An 18,170-nucleotide genomic window follows, 5' to 3' on the forward strand; every position below is an offset into this window, starting at 1 on the left:
GTGTAGAGGGACAGGAATGCAACAGGACGACTGGTTTTAGGAGGGCTGTTTCTCCCTTCTTGTTTTATTATTGTTGTTAGTATTCTTGCCATATTATGGGTGACCATACTGGGGATGGCTCCTCAGCTTGGCTGTGTGTGTGTGTTTTGTGTGTGCGTCATGTTTCGGGTACCTTTTCTGCTCCCTTCTCCATATGGGGTGAGCAGTGCATTCCTAAATTGGACTGCTTGGTTGTATAGATTGTTGCTACACTGTACTAACCTCAATTTTGCAGTGCAACTGCTAGGCCCACACCACTTACTGTTTGGATTGTGACTAAGGGTTTCACTTTTATGCACTATGACTGGAAAACTAATAATTTTTAGTTGGTAGAAAGAAGCTGTTAGTGACGGAATATACTGTCAGTCTCAGTCACTGCATTCACTTATGGCAACTCCTTGATGGGAGCAGGTCCTGAGGAGCACCGCTCGATGTGGTGGGGCAGTCATTGGTCCTCTTTTTCCAGGTGTCCAATACCCAAGTCTTACTTTGGGATCCTGCTATCCTCTTAATAGGGAAATTATGTGAAGAGTTGTATGACCTCAAAATTAAATTCTTGACAAGCACTGGATATCTTGGAGAGTTAACTTTTTACTCCTCATGCCAGGGGTCTGATGTAAATATATTTTCCTGTGGTATTCCAATATAAAAACACAAATTACAAATTTAACTTTCATTTCTGCTGAAAACTTTACATCCAGGCTGGTTATTTAAACAACTGCAATGAAAACTTCATACAACCAGATCAGATCATTCACTGCATCGTTTATAAAGCATTTTACACAACACTCATCCACACTCCCAATTCACTTCCTGGCCACTCATAACTAATGGAGTCAATAGCCTGTAAGTGTTGTTGGTATCAACTAGATCTTTTCCTCCTAAAATATAGAAGCTTCCAAGAGAAGATGCTAAACATTGAACAGTTGGGAAACATCTTATAAGCAATAAAATAGGTAACCCTTTCAGCGAGGCGGCATACTCTAGTAGACATGTTTTTCTGACAAGCATCAAATCATTTTATTCAGTCTCAAGGCAGTGTGTGTCTGCGTGTGTGTATCAAACGGACCCCCAAATTGGAAAGGGTAGGATAGGTGGGTCTTCAATTTTTTTTTTCAAGAATTCTTTTTGTCCATATAGTCCCCTCGGTTAAATAACGCTGCCTGGAGTGAAGTACACTAAGTTATCTGGAAATGTGAGGTCTTGTTTCACTCTCCGATTTCAGTTACCCCCCTCAGTCGAATAAAATTGCTGAGCATCAGCCTGAGAAAAATATGTGCAGTATGCTACAGTAATGAACGGGTAAAAATCTTAAAGGAAATTAAACCGGGGTCCAAAAAGAAGATAGAAAACCCATTCATACATTTCTGTCACCCAAACACGTCTTAATGAAAGAATTACCAAAAAACATAACAAGACAAGTCTACCATCCACAAGATGACTTCATGATCTGCCTGTTACAAAGTAAGGTGACATATTTCATAATGCAACAACAAACATCCCTAGAAAATGATTACCTCAATCACAATTGTGCTCATATTAAAAAAAGGTGCCAAAAGTCAATAGCAGTGCCTCCCAGAGTTGCCAGCTAGCAAAGGAAGAAATATGAAAGAACATTTGCCTCATCATAACTATTTACATCTTTTCACTGTTCTTGAGAAATTCATCTATGCTAGGAAAATCATAAGCCTCAATTTTGAAGTATATGACATATATGGTATAAAATCATAAAATGGCCACTAAAAATTCAAGACCAAAATAATAATGATAATAATAATAATATAATAATAATAATGAAAATTATAATGGTGAAACAGGAATTCAAAGAAAAATTTTGGTAAAATTAAAATTCATAAGTTTGTGGTAAAGTTGATACCACAGAGAGAGAAAAAATTGACATAAATATGGGGAACAATATAGCCAGGAAAAACAGTGGTGACAGAAAATAACAAAACTGATGACAAACACTGACAATAATTATCACATGAAATGGAAGGAAAAGGACGGACAAACACAACGTTGGCACAAATGCAACTAGGGCACGACAGGTAAGATTCCTGTTCAAATGCATGAATTAATTTAAATTCTTTATTTTTTCACTCCACTTTCAACATAAAACACCATGTGTGAGCTGTCCTCCTAATGAAACAATTAGTGTGGGAAATATACTGATGGGAAGACAAAGCAAATGGAAAGGAAAGTTACATTCCCTGAAATAAAGAAGATGGGGGGGGGGGTAGTAGGGAAGAAAAGAAAAGAAAAGAAAAGAAAAAAAAAAAAAAAGAAAAAAAATCCAATGGAACCCTAAATTTAGGGCAAGAAGAATATCTTAATTGTTCATATTATTCAATAAGTTTCTTGGCCTTGAAGAATTTCCGAAGGTAGAGGACTTGCCATGTAGCCAGGCTGATCAGGCATATTAGGGAGAACAGGGAGAAGTACAAAACTCTAGTATTTGTAGACTCTGCAAGAGAAAGAAAGGGACATTAATTTTTGGGTTGCTTCATACATACATACATATAACAAAGGCTTTTTTCCCTTACAAAGGAAGTAGCCAAAAAAACAAAGGCATAAAAACCACTCCCACCCATTTCATCCCCAACATACTCCACTCCCCTCCACCCTCCTCCCTCCCTCTTATCTTGGCACCTCCTGGATGATGGGTCATCCCTGCATCTTGCCCACTGCCCTGGGTCAGAAGCACTGTTGCAAGACACAGCACCTCCACAGCACAGCTGCTTCATTAAATTGGCGACCCCCCTGTCAGTCCCCTCGTGCATCATAATTCTTTCAATTCCTGGAGCTGAAACAATCTGCTCAACCAATCAACTGTTGCCTCAAGTTTCACTAAGTGGAAAACTTGCAGCCCCACAGTGGCTTGCAATGATCCTTAGAACCTTCCAGATCTCTCTGGGACAAGCCTTTGTATTATTATTTGTGTAGCATCAGTGTGGGACTCTATTTCAATATCACCAGCCCAAAGTGGTCAGGAAACTCGCTGGCTGAGCGGGTTAGGGCATCATTACTTGCGGCAAAGGTCGAGGGGATGGCAGTTCGAATCCTGCCACCGGCAAAGTTGAACCAAGGGCATAGTTTATTAAATTCCACGCTACAAAGTCCTCTGTGAAAGGCACCGTCCTAGCCTTTTGATAGGGGGGGGAGTTTGTGACGTTAAACCATATCATCATATCAAAGTGGTTAAGACAAGAGAGCAGCCGCTGGATATCAGCTTTTCATGTTTGAAAGAGTGTAAGAAATATAGTTCTATCAATCCACATAATGGCATTTTCCCCTTTACAAGGGAGGTAGCCAAATCAAAAGGCAGGTACCCACTCCCACCCATTTCACTCCTATCTACCACTCTTTCCCCCCTCTCATCTTAGCTCCTCGTGAATGATGGGTCATCCCTGTCCCACCCACTGCCCTGGGTCAGAAGCAATGCAGCAAGACACAACATATCCACAGATCTGCTTCACTTAATCAATCCCCCTCTCTCTATCCCCTCATGCAGAAAAATAAAGAGATGGGGAGAAATTCCTTCGGGCTGCGTCAAAATATCATTTATACATAACCACTCCCTACCCCCCCATCCCCCATTCCCTGCATCACTGTATCACCTATACGCAGCCATTCTCCCCTCAACCCTATATCCTGCCTTCTCCCTTCTTTGCTCAACAGACACTACCCTCTTGGTCAACACCCGTTTCACCCAATCCAACCATCCCTCCACCTTGGGCCCAGTCTGGAGATTGAGTGCCAGCCCTTCAGGGCTGCACCTCCCGATGAGGTGAAGGGTTGTATGATTTTGAAAATGGGCAACTTTGCTGTCCATTCTGCAGGGCCACCACATGCAATCACTCATCATTCCCTCTGCTCAAACTACATGTATCAAACTTCTAACAGAACAACTCTGATGTATTTACTTAATCCAGGGATGATACAGTACATGAATAAACTTAGGAGGGAAGAATGATTTAAACCTATTCAAAATGGAAGGATCCAATGACAAGTACATTGTTGTAGTGGTACTGCAAGATGGGCAGCAAAGTTGTCCATTTTCAAAACCTGACAACCAGGGCTGATACCTCATTCCTCACTATCCATCCTCATAATCCCATACCATACTTCTCAACCACATTCAAATTCCTTTCTGCCACTGTTACATTTCAAAATGCCACCCCATAAAGGATTGTTGGCACAATCACCTCTTTATATAGTCCCTCTTTGTGTCCATCCCCCCCCCCCCCAAGACATTTACTTTCTTCCCTCATTCTAAAGTTTACCTCCACCCTGACTCTTTTATACATACATACATACATATACCAAGGCCTTTTCCCCCTTACATGGAAGGTAGCCAAATGAATAAATAAAAATTGTACCACTATTACTGTATCATGAAAAACAAATCTCACCATTGGTATCTCTCATCTCCTCTTCACGCTGCCGCATGAAGGCGAAGTCCTGTACAATGTTTTCACTAAGATCCTCCAGACGTTTGAGTTCAATCTCCAGTGGTTTCAGCTTAGCTGCCTCTCCAAGCTGTGGGGGAAAATAATGAATTTTGTAAGTTGAATATTATTTCCCATAACTAAATGATATCAATATCTGACACTCACTTCTAACATGACAATAATAACTATACAAAGCACACACTTGTTAATTCTGTAAGTTTCAAAACATGACACATCATACTAGGATTAGCTCTAACTCCATGATAATTAACTAACACTCAAGCTGTTCAGTTTCAGTGTAAATTCTATTATATCTTTCTGTTACTATTATTACGTAAATTTGCCCAACATGTGTTCTCACAATAACAAGAAGGACCAACAAAACCAGAGTGAGGTCCCAATACACTAATGTTTCACCAAATGAACAAATTGAACAAGTGCTTGGAGGAGGAATATAAAGCAGAAAAAAGTAAAAAATTATAAAGTGAAATTCAAACGATTTGCCATGAGTAAATTTCAGTAAGCCCTCGGTGTACATTGGTCTCGACTTCTGCAGTTTTGTGGTTACAATGATGACTGCTTTTCCTTTTGTCAATTTTATCTTATTGATCTATTTTCTAAATACAAAGAACTGGTTGGTGAACACAGTGGAGGAACAAGTTGTCATGCAATGATAAACTGAGGGTTGTGTGGATGGATGAGGTAAATGGTGTGTTGAGAAAGGAAGGGAGTGGAGAATGGTTATATATAGATGATGCCGTGATGCATCAAAAGGAGTGGTTGTGTGTAAATGATATTTTGATGCACCCTGAAGGGATTTCTTGCATTCTCTTTTTCTGCATGAGGGGATGGAGAGTAGGGGTTACCGATTAAATGAAGCAGCCTTGATGTGTGTCTGTCTGTCCATATGTGTGTGTGGTTTTGATTTTGTTATAATTTTTTGCTGTTCTCCACAATCTGCTCTTATTCTTTCTACCATCTATTTGATTTGCTTGCCTTTTCTAATTTTCTTTCTGTCTGTTGTCTATTAGTTTTATGATATTGGTTTTGTTCAATTATTATATTTTTCTTTTTCTTGTTCTGTTAGGTTGTGTTTGCTTTTTTAGCCGATTTCTTTTTTCTTTAGGGTGGCTTTCTTGTGTGAAGTTGGGATTTAATTTTTTCCTGTATCTTCTGGAAATATGCTTTTTATTTGCCTTCTGGATGGTCACTCCAATTTCATCTATTGCTCTTTAAAGGGATGGGCAATGGTCAATATCAAAGGTCATTAGGGTTTTGTCTATATATTCTGTGTATTTTTACCAATTTGCTTTCTTGTAGTACATTCTCTCATAAACATTGGATTTCTTCAGTTCTATGTTGATCTCTACTGGGTAGTGGTTGGGGGTGAGGTCTTGTATGCTCTCCCATGTTATTAGTGTTTCTTAGGATGGTGAGTCCATTGCAGTGTCAGAGGATGTTACATGTTGGTTATATTGGAGGGGTTGTCTAGTGGGGATATTGCTGGAGCTATATTTAGGTTAGGGAGTTGTTCTAGAATTTGGAGTCCCCTCTGATCTGCTGTTTGTATTCAGCCAGACTGGGTTATGTGTGCTCAGATCAACTACCCTTATGTGGTTCATGAGTAAATTGAGTGGTTTGTCTTGAGTGGGAGCCATGGGGGTTGAAGTAGTGGGTGGATTGTAATATTTGTGAAGGTTTTTAAGTTATTTTCTTTAGTTGTGTTTGGATTGAAATTATTTCTTTTGTGTCATCTACGAGCCTTTTTTTTTTTTTTTTTTTTTTGAAGGGTATGTTGTTGTGTAGTAATGTTAAGAGTCTCCCTTTGTGTTGCATGTTGTCTTTCCTTAGTGTTGAGTAATCAGTGAATGTGGGTAGTGTCTTCATACTAGTTTTGTTTCTTGGACAAGTGCAATGTGAATGTTGTGTTTAGGTAAGATGTGAAGCAACTCCATGTTTGTGATTCTGTTAATATTCAACTACAGTATATTTAGTGTACATTATTATTCTTAATGTGGTCCTGGGTACATGTTTAGTAAGACAGGTATAGCTCTAGTCCTTTGTTTACGGGTACGTGTTGGAGTGCATGGTGAAAGAGGGTGCTGAATGGTTTTCAATTAAAAATATAAAACAACTCTTCCCACCACTTGTGTATCATCACTGCTTGACCTGTAAACAACCAATGTAATAACAGCAATGAAACCTATCCTTGTTACTGAATATGCAGGACATGCAAGTCAGCTCCAGGAAGTTTTGGTCACTCCGCTAAGTTATTTAGTTAGGACAACTCAAGATTATGACCAGTTAGGCAAAAATTATCTTGATATATCCAGCTCAGTGGTACCAAGTTCCCTTAGCTAGTTAGTTAGAACACACCCACCACAAACACATCTGAAGCTCTACCACTTACAATCCTCGTCTGTGGCCAATCAACCGAAAAAGATAAAGTTTGGACATTACTTTGGGCCCTATCATTGTGTGAAAAAAGTGTTTGCTTCATAATCAATAGATTTCCAAGGTATATACATATTTTTTGGAAACACTATTATTCTTAAATCACTGATAAAACAATGGAAATAAAATGAGAATCTTTCACAAGATTAAATTATAGTCCTATTATAAGCAAGAGAAAATACAATGACTACATATTTATAAAAACAAAACAAATAATATGGGAAACTTACAGCCTCATATGATTTGGCCTCCACGCCATGCTTGGTGACCAGTGACACTTCTTGCTGGATTCCTCTTTGAGCTGTAAATAAAAGTGTACAATATATACATTTGTTTAAAAATTACCATCATACCCAGTTCCTGCTCATCTAAATAAATTTGCCTACCATTAGCAAGCCTCTAAAGTACAATACTGCCATAAATGGGCCAAGAAAGATATTACTAACCTCTTCCTTCCTCGAGTTACCCCTCACCTAAATGATACTACTGAGTATATCAACCAATCAATCCATTACCCTGGTTTTTGCCTGTTCAAGAACTATGGCCCCAAGGAAACTGGCCATGACCACTGGTTCTGCCCACAAATCACTTGGAGAAGAGATTCTATGAAACTGTTTGGAACAAGGTATTGAGAAGCTGTGTTTTCAAGAAGTGGCACTAAGGCAATAAAAAGAGGATGGACCACCCCAAAGGCTCAGTGTCCCTAGAGAGGAACCAGAGAGCCCATCCCCAAGAGCAGTTTGCAAATTACAACTTCTACCCAGTACCCAATCTCCAGCAAAAGAGAAGAATCGGTCAATTCCTGTCTTGAGGTTCATGAAGTGGAGAACCTGCAGCCCCAGAATGGCTGACAACAGTCCCCAGGCTATCCCACAGATCTTTCTGGGAAGAAGCTTGAGATTAATGTCTGTTTTGTACTACTGTGGAGTTGTTTCCATGTAACTGGCTGAAAGTGGTTGGGGAACGAGAGCAGTTGCCAGTTGTTAGCTCCCAATGTGTGAAAAATGGTATGAAATACATATGAAGATGATAGAGATCCTGAGCCCAATCAAAAGACTGAATGTTAGCCCCTTATGGCAGTGCCTCCATCAGGAAGGGAAGGACAAGTTTTTGAAAATGGGAAACTTGCAAGACTACCACATGCAGGTACCTATCATTGGTCCCAAGAGAAAAAATAATGGAGATTTAACTCACTTGGTGGTACACGTGAAATGAAGCAGATCTCAAAGACATCATAATCTTCAGTGTTGAATGCAAACTTTCCACTATCTGCATCTTCTTTGCTATACAGAACATGTCCTTTGGAATCTGTCACCTGAAAAGACCAAATTAGATATAATTTTCTTAACATATACACACATGTAATGTGAAAGGGAATTCCTCAGCCCTTCCATTACCGCCTCATTCTCCCTTTTCATTCCTTCCAGCTGTAATCACAAAACTATATCACATGGTTTCCCTTTAGTATTTTCAGATCACCTTAGTGCATCGCTCCAAAAATAAACTTTTAATTTAATCTACATCCAATTCTCCAACTCACTATCACACATTTCCTTATTTGTACAACCCAACTAAACCTTTATTGTTTAATTAAAAAATTTCCTTGGTATACCTCTTGCTTAGCAGATGCCACATCTTCCTTCTTCAACAAAGATGTAGAAAACTCAATAAAGAAATGACAAATCCCTGTATGGAATGCCCAGATAAAATTCAAATATCCACCATATACACCTTGGCCCAAATACAATAATAGCCTTCACGATACTTTTGACCACTTCTGGTTGTAAATTAAAACTCCAGTAATCTGGGAAAGAGCACACACAATCCCCAAATTAAAACCAAGGAAAGCACCAGAAAACCCACCATCCTAAAGATCTTATTTTGATCCCCTATATCTAAACTAATGGAAAGACTGATCATAAAAAAAGAAACCTAACCATCCTACCCACCTCCTCAAGTCCACAGATTCAAAGAGAGCCATTCCACCGGTACATTTCTCACAAATATCCAACAAATGCTGGAGAAATTTACCAAATACAACTGGGATGAGCCATCATGGTAGCAGGCTATCTATTTACCAAAAGGGTTCTTCCCCTTGGTAAGGGAAGTAGCTAAGCCAAAAGAAGCACCCACCCTCTACCAAATACAAATTTGTTTCCCTTTCAAGAGTCTTAGCTTCTAGTGGTCTAGTGGGTGAAGGGCCATCTCTGTCCCCTGTTCAAGTTGGAAGCAATGCAGCAGCATCTCCTGTCCCCACCATCACACACTATCACTGGAGGACTTTTGTTTTTAGTAGGAAGAATGCAGCTATTGTTAGACAATAGGGAAAAAGATGACTGTGTACATAATTAAGGGCTTTCCCCCCCTTATAAAGGATGTAGTCAAAAAAAGTTTGACAGGGACTGAATATACTACCAGTCTCTGTCACTTCCTCATTCTCAACATCAACTCCCAGATGAAAATCAAACCCATGAGCACCACGATGAGGTGGTCAGGCAGCACTTACTTTTTCTCCAGCATGTTTCTGCATCTGACTTTGAGATCTTGCCTCCTCCTTCTTAGGTAGATGAGACAGAGGCAACTATTAGACAACTTTATGGATGGGGATGACAGGTGGTGATAGATACGGAGCTGCCTAGTGTAGGTCTTTTGCAGTCTCCTTTATTTCTTATGTTCTTATGTTCTTAAGACCTCAAAACAGGATGCATAACAAGTAGGGAAGACCTCATGGAGAAAAGTGGGAGGTGAGCCAGCTGTTGTTTGTGGACGACACTGCGCTTGTGGCAGGATTGGAGGAGGGATTGAGGAAGTTGGTGGCAGAGTTTGGGAGAGTATGTGATAGAAGAAAGCTAAAGATAAATGTGGGTAAAAGTAAGGTGATGAGATGTACAAGGGGTGAAAATGGCAGTAGACTGGAAGTGAGCATTAAGGGAGAGCGACTGGAGGAAGTGGATAATTTTAGATACTTGGGTGCAAATGTGGCAGGAAAAGGTGGAGTGAAGGTGGAGGTAGTATGTAGATTGAGAGAAGCAAGTAAATGCCTTGGTGTATTAAAGAGTGTAATAAGGAATAGACATTTGGGAATGAATGCTAAGAGGAGACTGTATGAAGGAGTGATTATGCCAACAGCACTGTATGGGGCAGAAACATGGAACATAAGAGAGGAAGAGAGAAGGAGTTTGAATGTGTTTGAGATGAGGTGTCTGAGAAGTATGATGGGGGTTACTAGGCTAGATAGAGTGAGGAATGAGGAGGTGAGGAGGAGAACAGGGGTGGAAAAGGAGCTGGGAGATAGGGTTGATGAAAGAATATTAGGATGGTTTGGACACTTGGAAAGAATGAGTGAAGAAAGACTAGTAAAAGAGGTATGGAAGGCAGATGTGGAGGGAGTGAACATGAGGGGACGTCCTAGGATGAGATGGATGGATGGGGTGAAGGGGGCTTTGGGGAAGAGGGGAATGTCTGTTGAGGAAGGACGGGAGAGGACAGAAGACGGGTGAATGGAGAATGGTTGTATATGGATGATGTTGTGATTGCATGAGGTGGAATGGGTGGGGGGGATGGGGGTGAGGTAGTATGTGTGAGCAAAAGTTGACACAGCCCGAAGGGATTTCTCCCTGTCCCCTCCTTTCATGCAATGGGGGGACGGAGAGGGGGGTCGCCGATTTAATGAAGCGGCCTTGCTGTGGATGTGCTGTGTCTTGTGACACTGCTTCTGACCCAGGGCAGTGGACAAGGTGCAGGGATGACCCGTCATCCAGGAGGTGCTCAGATAAGAGGGAGGGTGGAGGGGTGTGGAGTGTATTCAGGGATGGAATGGGTGGAAATGATTTTATGCCTTTCCCTTCTTGGCTACCTCCCTTGTAAGGGGGAAAAAGCCTTGGTATATGTATGTCAACTGTAGTGGTTTTGGTGAATACTTTTATCATTCTTAACACTTTCTGTCATCTGTATGATGTCTGTGTTATTGATTCTGGGATAACACATTGTGGAGGCATATTTACATGGTTCTTATAAGTTGTTTAGGGTTTCCTTCTGCTCACAAACCTTATGTTTGCCATTTATCCTGAATATGGTCAATTTCTTATTTGCTTTCATGGTAAGGTCCTTGATGTGTAGCCTAGGATTTTTGGGTTCTTTTTCTGTGGTAGAATATCTTTTGCAGTCTCCATGGCAACCAAGTAATCAACAATATCTAATAAACTGGTCCATAATTCACTATAGGAAGTAATTGCGTTGTAGCCTGGATATAGTTAGAGTGGAGCAGTGTGAAATTAGGTGTTCTGTGTCTTCTGTGTGATGGTGACCTGAATAAAGATGTGCAAGTGTGGATCTTACTTTCCCTGGGAGGTATTTGATGGTCTGTCTTGATGTGCTTGTTTTGTGAACTGGAATGTGAATATGTTTACATATATATATGTAGTGGTGCAAATAGAAGATTGTTATAAATGCCAGAGTAGTATGCTCCCTCTGCCCTTTGTTCATTTAGTTCGTAGTGTTTGTGTGATGTAATGGGAGATGGGTACAGCTGAAGATTTTTGCATAAAACTGTGCACCTATCATTTCCATGCAGTGTTCTATGCGAGGGATTTTGATTTGTGTTTAGATTATGTATGTACTTTGTATGCTTTACTAGGGTGGTTTTTATGCATTCTGTTATAACTCTCAGTATTTTGTTTTGTGAGGATCTTAAGGGGACGTCACACGGGACCAAACATAATCAACTGCTGCTCTGATTTGGTTGGTCACTGCTCAGACTAAGTAATGAGCAGCAAGATGCTTTGCCCATCAAGACTGACAGCAAGCTGCTCAAATTCTGTGTTATTCAGATCTATAGTCAAATGTGCTTCCTAATATTTCTTCCAACATTATTATACAAATGGAATATGCCGTACAATGAAGATAATATAATTTCATGTTTAGAATAAGACATCATTAGCTTGAGGCCACTGCTGAATATTCTCAAAGATAAATTACACTGGTCAACAAAGAATCCAAACATTCGGAAAATTTTTGTATCATCCAGTTTTTTGTGTTCCAGTACACTTCTTTAATTTTTTTTTTTTTATTGTGATCATCATCGTGTTTCCAAGAAAATTTCCTCACTTGAGGATGGTCTGCTATTCTGCAATGATGACCAGTCTTTATGAAAGACCTTGATCATGAGTATAACACAAATGAGTGGCACTTGTTTATCGACTCTTCCAAAGTAAGCTTGAAGGCAGTCCTACTTATGGAAATAATTTTCCCTCTGTTCCTCTGTCTCAAGCTTCAAATATGATGAAAACATATAAGAGTATGAAGCTTTGATTGTGAAAAACAAAATAATAAAGTATGAGGAATTCATATGGAATATCTGTGTTAACCAAAGGTAGTGGCACTTTCACTTGGAGTGCAGATGGTCACACTAAATTTTGTTGCTTTCTTTGTTGAGTGGAATAGTAAAAAAATCACTATATGAAGGAAGTGTGGCCAAAGTGATAATTGATTCCATGAAAGATTCTGAATGTCATTGGTACTCCACTTGTTCATCCTGAGAAAAATTACTCTGGTCAACAAAAAGAAACTTTTTTTTTATCCTAAAAACTAAAGTAGGTAAATTTAATGGTGGTTATTATGTGAAATTAAAATATATTTTAATTTTTTGTCTATCAGGCATGGTGTTTTGAGATATAGTTTAATCTTGTAACCAATGTATGACTTTAATATATCAAGGTGATATTACTAATGTACTGGGGCCGTATACACAAAACTTTTTTGTTAGCCTTAACAATCTCTGCTAGCTAACAGAAAACCACTAAAAGTTATACACCAATGCTTAACTAACAACTGTTAGCTAGCAAACAGTTGTTTGTCAAGTACCGCTAAACAGCGCTGAAGTTAGCAGCTTATGAACATGTAAATGGACGTATTATCAAAAATTGCACACATAAAACAGTGTTATTAATGCAGTTGTTCAGAATTTATTAATAAAGTATCATGATAGCACATAGATATCGTATGTATGGGTTTTTAGAAGTACTTATTAACCAACGACAGATATTTTTGGACGAAGGCGCATTGTACAGGCGGCCGTGCCACAGACAAATCTTCCGACAGAAGACTCAACAATAATTTCAGAGGACATAGACATGGCAGAAGAAACACAGAAAAAGAAAAGGAAGCCAAACTGGTCACTAGAGGAAACACTCCTCTTGATCAACGTGAGTATGGAGAAAAAATACCTGTAATAATAAATGGGCGATTCAAGCCAAGTTTAAAACACAAGGATAAGAGGGAGGCATGACAAAGCACGTTGATGCTATGGTATTGTTTTCTGTTTACATATAAATGTTCATCGACACTTGGAGCCCCAATTCTAATGTTTGTGCCATCTATGGTACCCACAACACCGGGAAACCTAGTTTTCCATGAACTCTGCTTGTTTTACTTGCACTTCTTGGCGAGTCTATAGGAATTTTACAAACTGAGTTACAATATCTGGTTCTGATAGTGCATCAATTGTTTGAGAAATGACACGGCTGATTGATGCTTGCGAGGTCCCAAATTCGTCACTGCTGCATTTTACCTGTGGCTAAATATCATAGGGTAATTGCCACCTTCGTCTCAGGACTCAGTGGTCGATTCCGTTCTGTTCGGGATTGAAGTTTGTCCCTCACTAAATCAGCCATTTTTATTATACCAGCACGGTTCATTCTGAAGCGTTTGATGAGTTCGTCGTCATTGTACTCGTTAAATATGTCCCGTCGCTGTCGATAAACTCGCAGTCATCTTTTTAGTTGTTGTTGCTCCGCCATCTTCTCTACTAACAGGAACTTGTTAAGAGCTTAATAGTCCTCCTCAGCACTTTTATCTTAACAGTACTTTTAAGGCCCTAACAAGTTTTCTGTATCACTATTAGTGCTTAACAGCTAAATGTTAGCCTTAACAGGAATTTGTTACCCTTAACAGCTATTTGTTAGCGCTAACAAGTTTTGTGTATACGGCCCCTGATCTTTTAAATGTAGCGATATTAGCTTTCCGGCTATATATGGCCTCTGGAATGTCTTTTCTAAATGTTCAACAGTAATCAGCTAATAAAGAAGGGCTCCATTTTCCTTAGTGCCGAATTTCCCTATTCAAAATATCCTGGTGAAACTTCTTGACGTGCTCATCAATTGACTGCACCAAGTGAGAGTCTAAGAAGTGGATTTATAGGCTGAGAGAGCTGAGAGAGAGCTGAGAGAGCTGAGAGAGAGAGAGAGAGAGAGAGCTGAGAGAGAGAGAGAGAGAGAGAGAGAGAGAGAGAGAGAGAGAGAGAGAGAGAGAGAGAGAGAGAGAGAGAGAGAAGAGAAGAGGAGAGAGAGGGGAGGGAATAGAGAGAGAGAGAGAGAGAGAGAGAGAGAGAGAGAGAGAGAGAGAGAGAGAGAGAGAGAGAGAGAGAGAGAGACATGATGGAAAGTACAGTCAGGAGGAAAAGTTTTGGCCCATGCTACAATTCTCATGTCAACATGATTTTATTTGGTCAAATAATATATGAAACTCCAAAATATGCCATTTTAAAGGTACAAAAAGGAAAAAGGCAAGGACAAATTTCTCTATATAAAAGGCATATGCATTGAAGGTATGAAAAGAAGTATGAAAAAAGTATGAAAACACTGCACAGAACTAAGTTTACAGCATGAGTGACTACAGCCTAAACATACAAATGATCAATGTACGAAAGTGTTTAAAGGTGCATATCCTATGTAGTATTTACCTTAGAGTTAGTTCATTTTTTGAAAAGATAAAATAAAAAGTTCTCAAACAATTTAAATTTTGCATCATCTGGGTTGGGCAAATCTTTTGCTCATGACTGTACAACAAACTATGCCAATATTTGCAGATGATACAAGATTCAGGAGAGGATAGAAAAACAAGGAATTTAGGTTTTTGCAAGGAGCCTATGCCAATATTTGCAGATGATACAAGATTCAGGAGAGGATAGAAAAACAAGGAATTTAGGTTTTTGCAAGGAGCCAAGTATTAGAAATGGACAATAACTCTTAAAATACCATCATTGAACTATTTTTCGGGAAGCAAATCCATTACAAAAGCAAAAGGAAGAGTAAGTTTTGGGAATGTTGATAAATGACAAACTATCACCTGACAGATCAATCAACCTGACTGACTGATTGATCACCTGACAGACATGTAAGCAGGGTTATGGGTGACACATGGACTGCTGCAGAACTAAGTAGATTTTCAGTAACTGAATGAAAAGATGATCAAAAACTTCACAGGAACAGTGATTAATCCAAAAATAGAATATGCATTGAGTTATGGTTTCCTGAGTGAAGGATTTGAGCAAAATTGAGATTATAAAAATGGAAGCAACCAAGCAGAATCCCAGCCTAGCAGTAAACCATATCAGGAGAGATCTGCCAACATTGAATGATCAAGGAGAAAAATATGATATACCAATAATTACAGTATTAAAGTTGTGAAAGGAGGTGGACTATACTAACAGATGAGATCTCTGGATTAGGGATGGGAGCTTTAAGGTAGCAAGAACAATCAACCAATCATTGGCGAGTTTCACACAGTGGAAAACCTGTGGCCACACTGTGACTGACAACAGTTCTCCAAACCCAGAAAGTTGACAAGTTAAAGATATGTTTGCATGTTCCTCAAACAGAACCCATTTATTATATGGAATGGATAATGGCACTAACACATTGCCCATTTGGTATTATTTTATTTGTGCACACCTACACGATATATCATTAGAAAATTAAGTATTAATTTTGTAAATTATAATTCATAAATGTAATGTGCAATTTCCTTGGTTGAAATCAAAAACAAAAAAACCTTGCTAAGGCAAATTTACTAACGAAAAAAGCAGCTACATACATATACCAAGGCTTTTTCCCCCTTACAAGGGAGGTAGCCAAAAAGGGAAAGGCATAAAATCATTTCCACCCATTCCATCCCTGAATACACTCCACACCCCTCCACCCTCCCTCTTATCTGAGCACCTCGTGGATGACAGGTCATCCCTGCACCTTGTCCACTGCCCTGGGTCAGAGGCAGTGTCGCAAGACACAGCACATCCACAGCAAGGCCGCTTCAAAAGCAGTTAGGATATGATAATGGATGCCATGCCAGTCCAGTCACTATCAGACGACAGGTTTCATGTTGTGGACTGGGTGTTCAACTCCAGGTGACATTAACCACTTCCATACGGTGACGCCTACGTAGGTGGCATGAGGAGCAAGTGGGTACTCGATAATGCCGACATCGCCATCTTGATTATATTTATTGTAGTCGTACCTACGTAATTTCCATTCTCTCTAAACTGGCTTCATCAATTTTCTATGGTTATCAAAATACACGGGTGAAAGAGAACGAACGTATGAGCACTGACCTTATTTTTTATAATGCGATTATTATGACACAACATCGCATGCCGGGCAGCTAATGCTGCCAGACGTGCGATGTGCCCTGGAATGAAGAGGTTAATAAGCGCTGATACAAAGACAATAGGGCTTCCTTGGACTTTAGGAGAGAACATGGAGTTCTGCTGTCATCTGTTAATTGCCCGTGACAACGATGACGACCCAGATGAACTTTACTCTTTAGGATTTGAGGTACCAAATTACTAAACATTGGTTAGGTTATGTAGGTTACTTTGGTTAGGTTAGGTTAGAATAGACTAATTTATCATCCTTTCATTTCTTCAACCTCGGCACTTATCAAAACAAATATGACGTATCAATCAAGCACTAAGACTTTGTTCATTAGAAAATAAGTTTTAGCAACTTCGTTATTTTCACCAAGAAAATCACATATTATGTTGATCTATTATAATTTAAAAAATTAATCATCAATTTTCTATTGCTATATCATGTAGGTGTGCACAACTAAAATTTTACTGCCCATTTACAATTACAAGCACGGATATATTTTAGAAGAGCACACCTACATGATATAGCACTAGAAAATTAATTTTGTAAATTATAATACATCAAATTATCAATATAATAATGGTTTTTCTTTGAGGAAATCAATTACAGAAAAGTTGCTAAAAGCTATGCACAAACCAATGAAGACGACCCTTATGACCTCTAGAATTAAAGTTACCAGATTACTAAATGCAGGTTAGGTTAGAATACATGAATTTATTGTACTTCAATTTCTTCGACCTCCGTATCTACCAAAACAAAGATGGCATCTAAAGCAGTCGAACTGACTACATTTGTGTACAGCTTTTAGCAACTTTTTCGGTTATCAATTTCCACCAAGAATAACATATATTATGTTGATGTATTATAACTTATAATTAAGTAGCATATTATTAAGTACAAAAGTCCAGCAATTGGAAAACTACTTTCAGACAAATTTCTGGTCAATTAAAACCATTTAATTCTAAAATAAAACATTTCCCATTTATTACTATTTGATGTACATTTGTTCTGTGAACTTTGTTAAATTAAAGCAATTTGAAGACGAGCCAAAAAAAGATAGTCTTTTGTATGACATTGCCCATTGCCTTGGGCCTTGGCACTGCCACTGGCCTGGGCATGATTGGAATAGACAAGCTGGGGATAGGAATATTTAAGTCAGAAAGTGATGGCAATGCTCTCACTTGAACTTACCTATTATTTGCGCCCATACATATACAAATATCTATATTAAAATTTTACATGATAACTTTACACACATATAAACGCTTATACAATTTTAATCATTAATGGGGTCAACAAAACTATACTCTCCTTACGTGTATAGATTCAAGATTGTCTGCCTTACCTGCAAATCAATTTTCTGGCCTGGTGCGTCCTGGATTTCGTATTCGCCAGATACTAAAACATCCTTATGAATTTCTTCGCGTAGGCACTTTTGAGTATTGGGCTGCAGATGGAACATGACTGCCTCGGTACCTACCACCATCAGCACCCAAATACATCCTATCACTTCAATGTGCTTCATTTTCAAAACGTATAGGTTTTGCATTGAATGTTACCTCACCATAAACTTAGTTTATGTATATCTATCTAAATGGTGCAATGCACCTATCCTACTCCTATTCTTCTCCACCTGTACACTCGCCAACGGAAGTGAAATCTACCGATGACGTTTCTCGTGTAGATAGTTGACGGACGTGCCGCTACGTGGCGCTCATACAACAAATTACAACCTAGGCCTAAACAATAATTACGTGACAATATGTATGATTACGTAATTTATAAAAAAACATTTAACGTA

General features: G+C 39.0%; 1 protein-coding gene across 1 annotated transcript; it reads right to left on the reverse strand.

Annotated features, from left to right (window-relative positions):
• Nucleotides 1-697: 697 nt before the first annotated feature.
• On the reverse strand, nucleotides 698-18,066 carry bai (Transmembrane emp24 domain-containing protein bai). The gene is made up of 5 exons (XM_076173972.1): nucleotides 17,715-18,066; nucleotides 8,139-8,259; nucleotides 7,175-7,245; nucleotides 4,452-4,578; nucleotides 698-2,503 (listed from the first exon to the last, which is right to left on the reverse strand). Exons 1-5 carry the CDS (start codon nucleotides 17,916-17,918, stop codon nucleotides 2,382-2,384), a joined length of 645 nt encoding a protein of 214 aa, XP_076030087.1. The 5' UTR covers nucleotides 17,919-18,066; the 3' UTR covers nucleotides 698-2,381.
• Between the last annotated feature and the right edge of the window lie 104 nt (nucleotides 18,067-18,170).

The sequence above is a fragment of the Oratosquilla oratoria genome, chromosome 35, assembly GCF_046742065.1.
Source record: "Oratosquilla oratoria isolate Oo_2021 chromosome 35, ASM4674206v1, whole genome shotgun sequence".
Classification (NCBI taxonomy): domain Eukaryota; kingdom Metazoa; phylum Arthropoda; class Malacostraca; order Stomatopoda; family Squillidae; genus Oratosquilla; species Oratosquilla oratoria.

Excerpts from the sequence above, each read along its gene's own strand:
- bai (XM_076173972.1), bottom strand. The coding sequence starts at position 17,918 with ATGCAAAACCTATACGTTTTGAAAATGAAGCACATTGAAGTGATAGGA. Across the intron at positions 8,260-17,714 it reads GCCAGAAAATTGATTTGCAG|GTGACAGATTCCAAAGGACA; the intron begins GTAAGGCAGACA and ends TGGTCTTTTCAG. Across the intron at positions 7,246-8,138 it reads CATTTCACGTGTACCACCAA|CTCAAAGAGGAATCCAGCAA; the intron begins GTGAGTTAAATC and ends TTTTATTTACAG.